This window comes from Rhea pennata, chromosome 1 (assembly GCF_028389875.1).
Source record: "Rhea pennata isolate bPtePen1 chromosome 1, bPtePen1.pri, whole genome shotgun sequence".
Lineage (NCBI taxonomy): Eukaryota > Metazoa > Chordata > Aves > Rheiformes > Rheidae > Rhea > Rhea pennata.
Window position 1 is genome coordinate 73636770 of NC_084663.1, and position 16673 is coordinate 73653442.

Here is a 16673-nt window from a genome sequence, read left to right on the forward strand (position 1 = left end):
ATTGCTTGTAATGTTATTTTTTATTCCACAACACTTTCCCTCTTAATCTCTAGTCTCTTTGCCCTGTTGTTCAACTTCTTGGTCACAGCTTCACATTTCTTCTGCCCTTTTTGTCTTAAAAGGGTCATTAGTGACTAGTAGAAGTAATTTTTGCCAAATGCTCACACTTAAAAGTGTAAATGGAAACTGATTCAAGAAAATTGTCTTTTCTTTGCATCAGTCTCTATCTGGAAAAAGATTGTGAAACTCCAGTTACTTCTTTGCTCCCTGCCCTCACCTCCCCCCACACGCACACTTTAGAATGCAAAAATGTTTGGGGCTGTTTCATCGTTAAGTTTAGCCAGCTACCTGTGGGCTAGTCTAATTGAAAAGAATCATTAAGAGTAACAGTGCACCACTGTTTCTACTACTTATAAGGTTTTACACTTTTATATTAGATACAAATGCATTGATAATCAAACTTCTTGTCTGTGATTGGATTGGGGAGGAGGAATTCCTCGTGAGATCCATATCCTTTTCACAATGAAAAGTTAGCAAAAACATTTGCAGTGTGTGCTTGTGGTCTTGAATCTTCCATGCAACTCTGTTTTGTCAGATGTTCATAGCCTTTGCCTTAAAACAGGTTTCCAAAATTCCTCTATTTACCTACCACTGCTGCCTTTAACTGGCAGCAGCTTCTGTTCAGATACAGTGATGCACATGCAAAAGAGAAGACATTTTGCCTCCCATTTTTCCTTTACTGTGTGTACTATAAGTGGTTCTTGTAGCTGAGCTTGGAAAACCCACCATATGATGGACTACTTGTGCATGGTTCTTAGCTTGTGAAACCTGAAAAGTGTGAGACAGTAACAGTAGGTCATCCAACCATGTGAGTCAGGATTAGTGTATTTAATCTTGAGCAATTGGTTTTTGTAACCAGTGAGAGTATTTAAACAGTGTTTTCATTTTGAGGAACCCCAAAATGTAGTGCCTAGAGGTTTTACTAGTAATGTATTTAAACCTACTGAGAGTGAACTGGATACAACAGAACATCATCGATATAGTCTCTAAAGATCCCTACTCTGTTTTGTGTCTTAACGTGTATATTTTTGTCTTGATTGTGGAGAACCTTCCAAAGAGCTATGCTGTAGTTTTTTTCTGTTTAGTGTATATTTCTTAGAGCAAAGGTTAAATAAATGTCAACCTGTGCCCTAGCTGTTTCCTCCTGTGACCCCAGCAAGGACAAGGATGTTGTTAGTCAATCCAATGTTATGAGTATACATGTATTAGCATTTAAAGTTAGGTATATTTGAATATATCTCTGTGTTATTTTATTAATAGAAAATGATCATTAATTTCTTTAGAAAGCTGAAAACTCAGCTCTAAATCAAAAGCTTAGGTAAACGCATGAACGACTATATCTTGCCCTACAATATTTCTGTTTCAGTACATTTCAAAATGTTTTTATAGCTGCATTTCTCACTTTTTGTTGGTCGTGTTTTCAGAGGACCTAGTGTATGATACATGGTTATCATATACTGTATTTATAAATGTTCCTGATACTACAAAATCAGTGCCCAGTAAATCTCATTTTTGAGACTGGTATTTCAAATGATGATCCTACAAGATCTAAATGAGTAGATTATATCCATGTGAAACTCAGTTGATTTCAGGAGAATTGCATAAGACTTCCTCTACTTAAATCCCGTTGTAGCATCAAAGTGCCCACTGTTTGTTGCTCTTTTCCCTTTATTTTTTGTATTGACAGTTAACATAGTTTTTAATTAGTTCATTTGTATGGCTGCACCATTTTGAAAGAAGAAACTCTACAAAGTTAACAGCTGTTGAATTCGTATGTAGAAAGCTTGTAAGACAAGAGCTTTAGTTCCGTGTAACTAATAGCTAGAGAGTTGAAATAAGTAGATTGCACAAATTTAGTAGCACTCTTGATTGCATTTTTAAATTTTTAATTCAGGAAAGCCATACATTTCATATTTTTACTTAAAAGACAATAAAGGAATTGGATGAGGAATCCTTTTTGAAAAAAATGTGAAGTTTTGCAGGAAGCAAATAAGTATTGACAAATACAAAGTCAGCACACATGCTGTACCTTAGTGCTATTAATGAAGAAGTACTTTCAAATACTCATGGTTTCTGTAAGTCAGAATATTGAAACTGCAGCTAAAACAAGGATCACAAAGCTATGTTTCACACTGATATTATCTTTAACAAATATTTTTAAGTTCTGGTTAAGCAAGAGCTACTTTCAATAGGAAAAAACTGTTCAAGTAATTTAAAAGATGCTATGTGTATACTGAAGTAGAGTATCACTTTAATACAAATACTGCCTCATTGTTGTGACTGATCTTTTTGATATTATAAAACATCCGTGATGCTTTATTGTGAATTATGTGCTGCTCTCATGTTGTTGGAAAGCTGACAGTATAGTCTTCACCTGGGTAAAGTTTGGAATGATATCTACAGTATTTTGGTGTCAGCTGTCACGTGGACAACAACAAGAATGCAGTGATTTGTTTCATTGGTGATAGATGAGACAATTGCCCAGTTGGTGTTTGCTCACTTGAGATGCAGTAGTTCAGAAGCAAAAAGTTGCAGCGTACTTAAATATGAGAAGTTCCACCAAATACAGTATCCTTTCAGATTAATTGCATGAAATTTTATGTTGACGTAGTATGGAATAGTGAACTGATTTATACTTTGTCTTTCAGATGAACCAGAGACACGAGATGCGTGGTGGGCAGAAATCAGACAAGAAATAAAATCCCATGCCAAGGCATTGGGTTGTCACGCTGTAGTGGGCTACAGTGAATCAACTAGCATTTGGTAAATCATGATGTTTTGATTTCTAAATGCAACAGATAATTTATTTCATCTTCAGTGGATTAAAAATGGTGAAATATTTCAGCACAAATATTGAATTTAAAGAGTTAAACAGGGTGTCACATTGCTTTTTGTTAATGTGTTTTTGATTTTAAATGCTTTTGTATTTTCTAATAAAATTATAAAAGTTACCTATTTTTTAACTTTCAGATGAACATGTTTACTTTTAAAGTAATATTAATTTATCTATAAACCTTTCTAAACCATATCTGCCTAAATAATTAGAATGTTCATAAAAATGTATATTGTACTTCTGTTACCTGGTAACAACTGACAGTCCAATACTTAAGCAATAAGCTTTAAACTTAAAACACAAGTTCTTTACTAGAAATGTATTAATTGTAAGTTAAGGGAGAATATACTACCTGCTAGATCAAGAGTATTTATTGTAAATTTTAGTCTTGTATTTTTTTTTCTAGAAATTATTTTTATCTTTCAGTACCACAGTACTATTCGATGTATTATACTTTAGCCCTGCAGTGACTGCAGCCCTGCAGTGGTCCTTCCGAGATTGAGTGTTAGGGAGAAGTTAAATTTCCCAGCCCTGCATCCCACTCATGCCAAAATACCAGTGTCTTTCTCCATTTTATTTGGCTTAAAAAAATTTGTTCTTTTATGTTTTAGTATCTTAATAGCAAACTTTGTGAGAGGCTTGGAGGTTGGGAGAAATAATTTGGGATTCATCTAATTACTCCTCTTTCTCCTTTGCCTCAAAGAAGGTTTTGTCTTTCCAGCTCCAGAAAGAAATCTGTTTATTAATCCATTGGTACAGTAATAAGATAACAGAAAGGATCAGTCTGAAAGCCACAGAGCTCATTGCTTCACATCTATTGCTCATTTATTACTATGCTGTTGTTAAAAAAAACAAAACAAAACAAAACAAAAACCCAAATGCCTATGGTAAAATAACAACCTCTCTTCCCCCGATATAGAAAAAGAATGTACAGAATATAGATAGCAGTCAGTTACTATGAGATTTCACACTGATTTTTCTTTAGAAATTTAGTGTGGTGGTATTTGATCATTGATGGTATAGTGAATTGGGGTTTCATGCTTACTTTTTTAGTTTAGCCTGATTCTATGCTTAAAGAGCAAAGATCTGTCAATAAGTACTGGCCTGCCAGATGCTATCTCTGAAAAAGAAGTCTGGAAAGAGAGATGGCAAGTTAAAAAAAAAAAAAAAAAAAAAAAAAAAAAAAAAAAAAAAAAAAAGATCTAATGTATCAATCTAGAAAATGGAGGAAATTGTTTCTTTCTACTTTTTTCAATGTGTTATTTAAAGTATTGAGTATTATAGATCTGTTTCATATTTAACAATTTTAGAAATACTGAGTGCTTAGTGATCACACTTTGCTCTTACGAGAAATTTAATTCTTCTAAATCAAAAACACTGGTAGTTACTTTACATGCTATACCAATCATTACAATTGTTGCTCAAATTTATTTTGCTGTTTGCTGCTTTTTATCCTGCGAGAAGCAACCTTGTCAGTGTTGTATTGTAACTTCATTTTGAGAGTGAGTGTTTATAAGATGATGAGGCTTTCAGCTTCCAGTTTACTTTGGTAAACAATTACGCCTTGTTTTTTTTCTGTTTCTTTGCTTTTGTTGGTTGATTGGATTTCTTAGCATTAACAGCTGTAGTATTCAAAATCTTTCCTAAACCTGGTTAGGTGGTGTGATATTATAGCATATTACAGCTTTAGGCAAAGCTGTTTGGTCGTTCTGCATCTGTTTCTTATGCAATCGTTTAAATACCTCAGGAGGACAGTTTTGTGAGGTTTAATAGATAAAATTGCACAAATGCACAAAATTAAGACTTTTGATCAAGCCTTTTAATAGTTTTAAGTAAAGTAGTACTAAGTAGCAAGAATTCACTTTGTTGTAATTCTTTTCTCTTATAGCGAAGAGGTCTGTATTTTGTCTGCGTCTGGCACAGCAGCTGTACTGAACCCTAGGTTTCTTCAGGATGGCACCGTGGAAAGCTGTTTGGAACAAAGGTTGTCATGGCAGCCTGGCTTCTTTTCCATAGGGTCAGAGAAGGGAGAGGTTGATTTTTTTCCTCAGAGCCAAGATAGTTCTTCTCTATTAGGGTAGGTTACAGTGTTACAGTGCAGGATGCGGGACCAACCACTTTTCTGCTTTTCACTAACAACAACAACAACAGAAGTAATGGAACTCTGCACCAAATTAGATATTCTGTTTTTATTTCTAACAGTCTGAATAAGGTAACACATTTGACTACTAACCACAGAATATAACTCCTTTTTATTTATTTATTTATTTTCCTCCTTTGCCACTCTTCAGGTATCTTTCTCATCTTTATAGCACCCTATTGAAAAAAAGGATGAATATATGACAAATTACGTAAGCCAAATGTTGCAGTGGCTATAATATGTGAACTACTTTATATACTATTTAACAGGAGTATGGAAGATACTGTACCTTGGTTGTAAAACAAAGATATTGCTGTATTTTTAGCCAAGATATGTATATTTTAATTGAAATTTATGAATAGAATTGTGAAACAAAAGGGAAGACATGCAGTGTCCTGTTGCTTCCCTTTGTTCAGCTTTTTCAAACAAAATTTGAGGATAGAGTTTTGCCAAATGGTTATTTTGGGGGGGAAAAATGACAACTTATTATGTATTCCTTAGGATAATCATCACATATTTCAAGAGACTATTACGGTCATAAGAAAGGCTACTTACTACACAACACTTCTGTTACTTTTCCATTATCCTATGTCAACACGATATTATTTCTTATTTTTTATTTATGTTAGCAAGTGGCTATTATTTATCTATCTAGACTATCCTGTAGATAGTCTATTCAAAACTGTAGCCAGAACAAAAGTGTTTGTTTCTGAACTCAACATACCGCTTTGTATCCTTTCGAATTAAAAAAAGAGCTGGAGAGAAAGAAGTCATGTTCATAATGGAAAGATTTTTTTAAAAAAATCAAAATATGTATTTCAATGCTACTAAAAATCCAAAGGAAAATAAAACAGCCAAATAAACTAAGCACATATTTCAGACAAAATATGTTTCCAAAAGTCTGTGATACCTAGCTTCAAAGTCTGAGATTTGTTTAAACATACCTTCAGAATTCCCTGAGAAAGTTGTTTGTATGGAACAAAATAAATTGCAGCATGCAGTTAGCCTATGCTTTCCTTACTTATATTTTTAGAGCAGTTTTTCCTGGATATTTCTTGGGGGAAGGGAGATCTTAGTTCTAAACGAATAGTAAGTTTCACTTAATACCACAGCTTAAGAAATGGTCTTGTTGTTCTTCCTTTTTATGATGTTAACATATGTTGTACTGATTCTCAGTAGAATGGTTGTTCTGTTGTTCTCCTGATTAGGTTTGTGTAGGTTTTTGGATACAGTCTATGAAAGAGAGAGTTTGCATTGTATTTGGTACAGCAATTTCTCTCCAAAACTGATGTGCAATGGACTACTTTTTGAAAGTCATAATCATAGAACCTAAAGCCAGCACAGTAATGTTATAATTATATAATGACATAAATCATTGGCCATTATATACAGTTATTTCTTGACCCCTGTGTAATAGATTTCAACACAGGTTTTATGTATACCATTTTAACCAGTAGTGTGCAACCTCATTTTATTCTTTTGAATTGATATAATCAAAGAATTTATGGCATAGGTATAATGGAATAGAGTGTAGCTGTGTGTAATGTACGATTTAAGTAGATATCTTTAGGTGTTTATACACTTGTGCACGTACCGATGCTTGTTAATACAATGCAGATGTTTTAAATATGTTCTTCGTAATGTATTTTTAGGATGGAAGAAACTTCACCACCAGGCTGTGGATTTTGCCATATACCATATGATGAGCTGAACATGCCATTCCCTGCTCACCTCACATACTGTTACAACTGCAGGAAGCAAAAGGTTCCTGATGTCCTTTTCACTACAATTGATCTCCCTGTAGAAGCAATCGTTATTGGGAAGGGATGTCTTATTCAAGCAAGGTATCAGTATGTTTTCTTAGAAATATTTTGGAGATCTTTGAATGAATTTTTGTTGCTAAAATCCAGTTAGGTAGCAAATGTTAAATTTTGATTTTTGAATTGCTAGAAGTTGAAGACAGTGCATTAGAAACTCTGCCTTTCATAGGGGCCAAAGTAGCTCGGTCAGGAGAGCGTTAGACTGAAGATCTAAAGGTCCCTGGCTCAAGCCCAGGCTTCAACAAGGGGGGTCCTTGTCGATGTAACCCTGTCTAACACGTTCTAGGTGACCTTGCTGAGCAGGGGGGTTGGACTAGATGATCTCCAGAGGTCCCTTCCAACCTTACCAATTCTGTGATTCTCCTTCCACTGTGCCACTTCTATTGATGAACACATAGTAACTTTAATCCAGTTTTGTCTTTTTTTCTTCCCCCCCCCCCCTTTCTTTTCTCATGAAGACCTATTGAAATTCCTGTATTTGTCTGCTTTGGAAAAAGAGATTTCATGCTTTATCTTGCTCTTTGGGGCTGCTAACATGGTCAGTTGTGGTTACTCTGTTGGAAGCTCAGTGAACTGTTCAACTCAGTTATGCTAATTCTGTATTGATGTCAATAACTGAACGTCATGTCCATAAAATTTTCAGCTATGTCCTGCTTATGCTGTGGTCCCTCATGAGTTTTGAAAAGGGAATACAAAGATTTGCAGTGGGAAGGATCGAACAGTTAGATATTCAGTCTGTATGCATGGCCAACTACATGGTAAATAACCAGTTGGGTGGTTGGGCTTAGAGGATTGTGGTTTATGGTTTGTAATCTACTTGGATGCCTGTGGCAAGTGGAGTACTGCAGGGGACCACAGTGGGACCTATCTTGTGGCATATCCTGATCAGTGACTTTGAGGGGGTGATGGACTCTCATCCAGTCTGCTGATGATGCCAGACTGAGGGAGACCAATCAGTATGATACCTGTCCAGTCTTGTCTCCCTCTTAGGACAAAAAAGACATCAGTAAACCAGAGCAATTTCAGCAGGAGGCCACCAGTATTGTCAGAAGGTTGTAGGACAAAGATGAAGCAAGGGTCTTCACAGTAGTATGTGGTGAGAGGAAAAGATACAGTGGACATAAATTGAAACGAGAGGTTCAGACTGAATATAAGGAAAAACTTCTTACCTGTGAGGCAGTGGTGCAGGTTGCCCCAAGAGGCTGTACATTTTTCATCCTTGGTGTTTTAAACTGTTTTAAACTGGATAAAGCCCTGAGCAGCTTGTTCTGATGCCGGCTGGCCCTGCTCTGACCAGGAGGTTGGACTAGAAACCTCATGAGGTCCCTTCCAACATGAGTTTTCTTGTAATCCTATGATTATCACTCCCTGAGTTCTGCTTGAGGGGAAATACTGGAGCTACAGTAGGTGAGTTTTCTAGTCCTCCTATGGTATTTTCATTATTATTAAACTCTGTCCAGCATCACTGTAGAAATTGTCTTTTAGTGTCACATGTCAGTGGCTGGTCTGTCTTTAGAGTGCTTGCTGATGTCAGTTTCTTTGAGGTGATTCCTCAAACATTTTGCCTCCAGTACCCATGCTCCTCTACCCACTAAATGAAAGAACCCACAGAAAAAAACCCTGAAGTCATAGCAAGAATAATTAATTTTTGAGATGGATTTGATAGGATTGAGGGAATTACTGCATTTTCTTGATCATGTGCTGAATTCTTTTACTATTTATTGTAAATTTGAATGTGAATTGTTCTCCCTTTGAAGAAACCATTGTCTGTTCATATCAGTAAAATTTATAATTGTCATTTGCTCTTTTTGAATGAAAACTTCTTGTTCAAAGAAAAGAATCATTATACTGCTGCAGGGTTTAATTTCAGCTTACTGGATTAAACCATAGGAGTGGAATATGACTAACATAGATTCATAGAATCAGTAAGGTTGGAAGGGACCTCTGGAGATCATCTAGTCCAACCTCCCTGCTCAGCAAGATCACCTAGAGCATGTTAGAAAGGGTTGCGTTCAGGCGGGCCTTGAAGGTCTCCGGAGAAGGAGACTCCACAACCTCTCTGGGCAACTTGGTCCAGTGCTCTGTCACTCTCACAGGGAAGAAATTCCCCCTCACGTTCAGGCAGAACTGCCTGTGCTTCAATTTCTGCCCATTGCCTCTTGTCCTGTCACACGGGGCAACATAATCTTGTCAGAGATGGAATTCCTATGTAGTTTTTGTACGTTAAAGATAAATATTTATAATAATGTCTGAGCTGTGAGGGCACTCAGGTTTCTTTTCTTCTTTTCACTTTATTCTCTATTTTGCCTTAAATAAGTGTATTACTTAAAATTTCTTAAAAGTTTTCCTAATAACTGTAATTTCAAGACTCTGCTTGTAACTAAAGCATGTAAAATGCATGCATAAGCAGGTGAAATATATGTTTGCTTTTGGGGCCATATTAGAAGAAAAGCTGGAATTACAAATTTTCAGATAAGAGAATCTAGAAGAGTAGTTGTTAAGCTGCAAACTGTAAAGAAATAACGTTTTGTTTTTATATGTGCAGCAATTTTGAAGAATAAACACAATCAGTTATTCCAGCTCAGTTGAACAGGGCAACTCATTGGAGTCACAGTATTATCTCCCAAAATCTGTTTTTACTTTGGCAGGAGTAAATAAATATCAGAGTTGGGAAGAGATTTGTTAAACGATTATCAGGGGACTTGCGAAGAAGTCTGGTTTGTCTTCAGTATTTACTTTGACCAAAGCAAATAGTTGGGATAATATTTTAACAGTTGCTGCTGTATGATAACCATCTGTTGAATGTTAAACATTTTTTGTTGTTAATTTAAATAGGCAGTGTTATATTTAAAATGAAGATCAGAACATATTTATTGAGGCTTACTGTTGATTTGCCTGTGAAGAATTTACAATTTACTACTTTTTTTTATGGCATTTTAAAATACTTTTTTTAAAAAACAACCGTTTGTGTTGTATTATACAATGAGAATAAATCAAAATATTTTGTGATCACTTTCAATCTTCATCAGTCAGTTAAATCCTTTTATCTGCTAGTGTCATACTGTGTCTCGAATTGTTAGATTATGTCGTCTGAAGAAGAAAGCTCAAGCTGAAGCAAATGCAACATCTATCAGTAATCTCTTGCCATTTATGGAATATGAAGTGCACACTCAACTGATGAATAAACTTAAACTCAGAGGAATGAATGCTCTGTTCGGGCTGAGGATACAAATCACTGTGGGTGAAAATATGCTAATGGGCTTGGCAGTAAGTATTGTTTTAATCTTGGGATTCTTTTGCTTTCTTACAATATTTTTTCAGGTCATGAAGACAAATGTGGAAGTCAGAGTAACTAGAGATACTAACATATTGTTTCGAGAGTAAGTGAAGTGATGGAAAAGAGTGAGATACCTAACTGTTGACAAAGCAGAAAAGACTTTCTTTCAGCACTAGAAAAAGCTGGATCCCCTTGAAACTGTGTTAGAGGACAAGCTTATTAGAAAGGGGAAGGGGAGGAGGAAGTTTAAAATGACTTAATGACATATGTTGTAGAAAAATGGTTATATTCTTTAAAGGTCCTGTTATAGAGATCTCTTTCTTAAGTTTCATTTCATTCTCATGAAAAATAAGATATTTTGTCAGTTGAGTTTCTCAGTAAATCTTTTGCTTAATTGCCAATAAGAGACAGACCTGTTTCCTCTTTTTTTGATGGCAGTGAAGAAATAAGTGATAGATTGAAGGTGTCCTAGAGAGAGATGTTTATTAAGAATATTTTATAACCTCATTCCGTCATGTGGGGTTAGAATAGTAAAGTATGCTGCTTTCTTTGTCAATGAGTAAAATAGTGCTTGGGTAATATTGAGTGACTGCTTCTTGTCTGAACTGATTATCTTCTTTCTGTAAATATATGTTGGACTATCACAACTTCAGTGATACTCTAAATGGGTTGGACAAATCTTAAATCTGTGAAACCGTGAAACTGTTGCTTAACTGTGCAAAATATCCCAGAGCCAAGACCTGTAGCAATGTATTTCATTCTGAATTTGAAGCTAAATTTAGAACGTCTTAGAGAGCAGAGATTTTAATTAATATTTAACTGGAACTTTTGGGTAAGCTATAAGACTGATTCTAGAAAAGAGCCATGAGAAGGAGAGAGAGTTTTTTTGTTTGTTTGTTTTTTTTTTTTTTTAAAAAGCATCTTGTACTGTTCAGTAAAGAAGAATTAATTTACCATGGCATAGATCAAGCTGCAAATACATACATCATAATGTTCACTATAAGCACTTCTACATGAAAATAGAAGAAGTACATGCTAAAATTAGAGATATGAAGATGGTGAAAAATGTAGTGGTATTATTATTATTATTATTATTATTATTATTAAAGTCTGCAACAGGTGTGTATCTAGCAGCTTTGCCAACACCTGGTGGTATTCAGATTGCGGGGAAAACTCCAAATGATGGCACCTACGAACAGCATATATCTCACATGCAGAAAAAGATAAATGATACAATAGCAAAAAACAAGGAGCTTTATGAGATCAATCCTCCCGTAAGTAAAGCTTTTATATTCTTGAAAATAGTCAAACACATACGCTATGTATATGCGTATATGCTTGAATTCTTACTGATTGAATCACTCAGAACATAGATTTTTTTTAAATAAAGTTAAATATACTTTTCACTATTTTCATGAACTTATCTGGAATTCTCAGCTCTCTTCATCCACAAATGCAAGTGCTTCTCTATATTTGGACAATGTCCAAAATCGTTTACATTTGTTCCTCTAAAAAAATTACTTTGAGAATGGTCTGACTCTTGAGACTATAAGCGAATTGCTTATAACTCAAATGATTTATGAACTATGTAGAGCAATTAATTTTGTTATCATACTGTTTTTAGGAGCTACCTGAAGAGATCATTGGGTCTCCCATTCCAGAGCCCAGACAACGTTCCAGGCTGTTAAGATCTCAGTCAGAAAGCTCTGATGAAGTTACAGAACTAGACCTTTCACACGGGAAAAAGGATGCTTTTGTCTTGGAGGTGATGAATGTTTTCAGTACTTGTGTTCACGCTTCTCTTTTCCTAAAATATTTATAAAAAGCATAGAAAGGGTTTCTTTCTTATTTCCAAAACCAGTTTATAAACTATGTATAAGTGTTTCCATATTGTGTCGGTAGAAACTGATAAAAAGTAAGATGTTGCATTGCCTCTGTTTTTCTCATTCTAATTACTTAAAGCATAGCTAATTTATGCCTATGGACAATATCTGAAAAGACATTTCCCTGCTATTCACCAATATGTAGCAGTATCTAGAATAATAATCTAGAATAATAAGCTGGTAAAAAATGCTTTTCTGTTTAGTTTTTAAAAAGCAGCAGTTATGGCTGACTTAAGGCTTAAATATATTTATATAAACATCAGATTTCTGTGTTGTCACATTTTACAGTTAGTGAAGAAAAAGCTTGTGTACTCTTCCCATTTCAAAGCTCTTATTGTAACACTTGGATATTCAGAATTATTTGTTCCTAGAACTGATAGGATTCAAAACACATGCAGGAAAATACATATATCAAGAGACCACATAAAAGAACACAATTTTTTTTGAATTTCAGCTGACATCTTTCAATTATAAACAGACATCTTTCAGTTATTTATAAAGTTATAAATTTTAAAACTTTAGAGGAGCATACCTTCCATTTCTTTCTACAACAACTAGGAAAAAAAGCAACAAATATAGAAAAAGAACATAGATTTCTTTTACCTCTTTCTTCACTCAAATTCCAAGGCAAGATTTTAAGATTGTACCAGTTTCAAGGGATGGAGCAGTTACCAAAAGAAAGCTAGAGTTTTGATCTTATTCTTTTAGATAAAATTTTAAAAGACTTATCCTAGACTGAGAAAAAGAAAAGAAAGAACTGGATGAAATTACAGCCTGTAATTGCCTCATAAGGTACAGTTAAGACTTTCTCTTATTTTAAGTTCCACAAATCAGTATTTTCAAAGATAATAATCTGGAAAGAAAGGTTATTGATAAGAAGAGTGAGAGAAAGAGAGCACTGTAATAGCAATTCATTTGAAAATGCAGTTGGGTAAGAGAGGGGACTAGGAAAAAAAATGTAGCTAGGAGAGGTTAGAATAATACTTTGAGTTTGGTTGATGCTTCTGTTTTTTGAGTAAATTCTTGGTCTCCAATGTATTGCAAGTATACTAGGACCAGAGAAAGCAAATTATGAAGTCCATAAAAGAAACTTTGATAGTAGTTTACTCTTAAAAAGTAATGAGAGCTGTTTAAATTAACTAGATATTGTGTCTGGTCTTAACAATAAAAAAATCATCTGTGCAGACTAGCAAGAGTTAAATTTTATCCTCAAAACAAACATGGTGAAAGATACTGTCTGACAAACAGCATTGAGGTGGATGAGCCAATCAAAAGATGCCTCTGTAGATACAGAAGTTTTGAATGCCTCTGTCAAAAATAGTATTTTTTTCAAGGAATAAAAAAATGTGGGGACAACATTTACTGGTTTTAAAAAAAATGGTGTTGCAAGAGACTGTGCAAGTTCTGAAAAAATCTGAGAGAAACATGGGCCTAGCCTCCATATTGTTTCCAAAGTCTGATGAATAAGGGAGGGGTAGCAATAAAAAAAACAAAGCATACTACTTCAGTTTTATGTCAGATTGCCTTATAAAGAAGGTCGATACCTTCTACAGCTGATGAAGAACTGCGTTATATAAAGCAAGCAGAGGTTATTACTTGGTTTTGGGCAAGGGTCTCTCCCCCCACACACTTTTTAACAGTTTGGGAGAATGCTTGCTTTTCCTTCCTCCTTCCTCCTTTTTCCCTTGTGGTATATGTGTTTGGCAGTAGGGAAATTTTCACGTGGAAGGGAAAAGCCTAAGCGCACAGAAGAGAATACTTTAAACTCTAGTCAAGTTAGCAAATAAGACGATAAGATCAAAATAAGACCTGATATTTAAAAGATGAAGAACCCTGAATTTGCAGACCACGTTGACTGGTTTAAATCATGGGAATCATCTTTTCCAGAGTACATGTTCTTGTGTTTTGTTAATCTAGTTTCAGTTATAGATGAAAGGATTTTTCATCTATGGAAGTGATCAACTAATATAACCACTTACTACTGCTATCTCTTAAAAAAAAATGTTGGAAGGTAGAGATGAATTTGGATCTCTTACAGATCAGTAAAACAAAATGAACCTAGAGGTACATACACAGAAATAGTTGCAAAAGGTACTAGGGCAGATATACTCTTAGTCTGATCTAAAATAACAAAAGTTTTAAAGATTGGATTGGGGTAGATATCCTGTAAATAGGAAAAGCTAATAAACCTCCAAATTTGCTTTTTTCCATTTGATTTCTGTTGTTTATACTAAACAAGGGTTTAAAGTTCAGGAAAGATTTTTGTCTGTCACTGTAAGAAGTGAGGATGATCCAGTCAGTATAATACACACCTTGTGAGAGCTCTAGTAGCCAAAGGCACTTAGTTGAGAAAAGTTACAGTTGTGCAAAACCTTGTTCAGCATTTTAGGTTGTTAAAAAATTATAATGATAAAAAGAGAACTTTATTGTGTGCAGTTCCTGTATGTTCTGTTCATGTTGCTTTATTTTTGTTTTAATTAAGGGACTTCTTTTTTTTTTTTTTTTTTTTTTTTTCCTCCAAGTGGTAAGCATGCAGTAATTCAAAGGAAATAATTTAGGCAGTTAGGTAGGATACAGAAATCTGGTTAATAGAACCCATTTTTAAAATCTTGACTTTGCTACCGGATCGCTTGATAACATAAACTTTAAAATATTTCTGAGACTTAACTAGAACAATAGTATGATCTTTTGTCAATTACTGTTTTTCCCAGATCGATGATACAGATGCAATGGAAGATGTACATTCTCTATTGACGGATGTTCCACCGCCTTCAGGTATAAATAAAAACTTCTTTGTGCTGATTTATACGGTAGTCTCTAAACTTTCCTGTTTACAACATACTGGGCAGAATAGAGCTGTAAAATGCTGTATTTAAGAGTCACAGTAAAAATTTTCTTATAGTGTTTAATTTATCAAATGAACCTCTGGAAATACAAGTTCTTAAGACTTTTAAGGCGATTGTTGCTTATTGAAAACTGGGGCAATAAAAGAATTTGGGTGACATGTAGTTTTGTGATTTGTACTGCTGTTGCAAATTTGTTGTTACTTCATATAGGTATAACAAGTTAAAACAATTGGATTTCAAAATGAGATGGAGTTCTTAAATCACCTGCAGCATTTTCATTCCAAGTCAGTAGTGGTCATATGTTACGTTCTTGCTTGCTACAGAATAATTTCTTCAACATGTTATAGATTCATAAAAACAGTGTTGCAACTTGAGAACACAAAACAGATTAATAAGTAGATTTTCAAAATTCAGTAGACAGACTTGAAATTAGTATCTTTTTGCTTTGACACGATACAAAAGTTAGGGCTGTATCATTGGCAATAGAATTTTGTAAGGTGTGCATTTGGTTGTCTGCATTTAACAATTATTTAAGAGCCCAACATAGGGGAGTACTGAGGTCAAAGCACAGGTCCCTCTCACTCAATGTCTGCTAGCTGATAGGTATCAGGTGAGAATGCTTATTGCATTTTTTTAAAAAGGAAGACACAAACTTGATTGCTCAGGATCTCTCCTAACAGCTCATAGTTCAGCAGTGTCCTGAAAGAAAGGTGTCGTCTTTGTAAATAATAGCCTTTGTCAAACTTTTTTTGTGCATTTCTCAGTTTGTGTTTTGAACCCATCTGTGGTTTTAGTGTTTGTAGAGTATTGCATCAGGACTTGTTCCTACATAAGAAACACATCAGCCACTAGCTTACTTTGTTTTGTATTTCCACTTCTTATCTTGGGAAGAACAGTGAACATTTGTTCCCTGTCAGTCTTTTTTATATTATCTATTGCTAACACCAAATCTTTTATTCCTCATTGATTATCGTCAACAAGGAGCCTGTCACTGTATATGTGATGTTATGGTTTTCTGCATGCATCACTTTATCTATATTGAACTTCATCAATTTGTTTTTCATGCCATAATTTAATACCATCAGCAAACAGTCAGCTAATTTTATCCTCTTTTCCACATAAACTAGGAATATCTTTAAGCATACAGACCTAAGTTCCACTGTGAAAACTGACCATTTATTCTTGATCTCTGTTTACAGTCTTTTAATCGATTATATATCCATTCAGTGTCATCTATTCAACCCTTTGGTACATTAGTTTTTATCCTGGAGTCCTGGGTGAAGGTTCTTGTCAGGATGTCAAAGTAGATTATATCACATACCTTTTATCTACGTACTTGTTGATTTCTTCGGAGAACTCCAGTAGGTGTGTGAGCACCGATTGCTTTTTATAGAAGTATCACTCCTCCACTCCTCTGCAGTGTGCTCTTTCTCAATCTGCCCACTAATTCCATTTTCTAGAATAGCTTCTATAGACCAGTGGTACTGATTTGTGCACTGGGCAAATTAGTCGATCTGAGTTACTTAAAACCACCTCACTGCCAGAGGATTAGAAGCTCCTATTTCCTAGTGGGGAGGTAGTTTTAAGAGTTCAGTGCCACTTAGTCAGCTATTTCATCTTTGCATTTCCTGATGTTTATATGTATCTAAATACTTATTTGTTATTCTATTTTTTTAAGTAACCTCATCTTCAGACACGTTTACTTAAGACTGATTCTCTGATGAAAATAAACAGGGGACTGTTTTTTCCACCATTGTGGGAACCTCTACTATCATGGTGAATAGATGCAAAAATTGCAGATTTTCTGCTGTCAG

The 16673-nt window shown here is 34.8% G+C and overlaps 1 protein-coding gene across 13 annotated transcripts in view; it reads left to right on the top strand.

The window, feature by feature from the left end:
- The window catches only part of C2CD5 (C2 calcium dependent domain containing 5), a 74951-nt gene that overhangs the window by 40864 nt on the left and 17414 nt on the right, over nucleotides 1–16673 (top strand). For 7 of the 13 annotated variants that reach the window (XM_062591676.1, XM_062591692.1, XM_062591708.1 and 4 more), the window contains 7 exons: nucleotides 2709–2823; nucleotides 4782–4877; nucleotides 6686–6877; nucleotides 9934–10120; nucleotides 11240–11404; nucleotides 11755–11895; nucleotides 14725–14788. In XM_062591676.1, coding sequence (XP_062447660.1) covers nucleotides 2709–2823; nucleotides 4782–4877; nucleotides 6686–6877; nucleotides 9934–10120; nucleotides 11240–11404; nucleotides 11755–11895; nucleotides 14725–14788 — 960 coding nt within the window. Of the gene's footprint in view, nucleotides 1–2708; nucleotides 2824–4781; nucleotides 4971–6685; nucleotides 6878–9933; nucleotides 10121–11239; nucleotides 11405–11754; nucleotides 11896–14724; nucleotides 14789–16673 lie in introns of all 13 variants that reach the window. The other 6 variants (XM_062591669.1, XM_062591681.1, XM_062591745.1 and 3 more) reach the window with 2 other exon arrangements.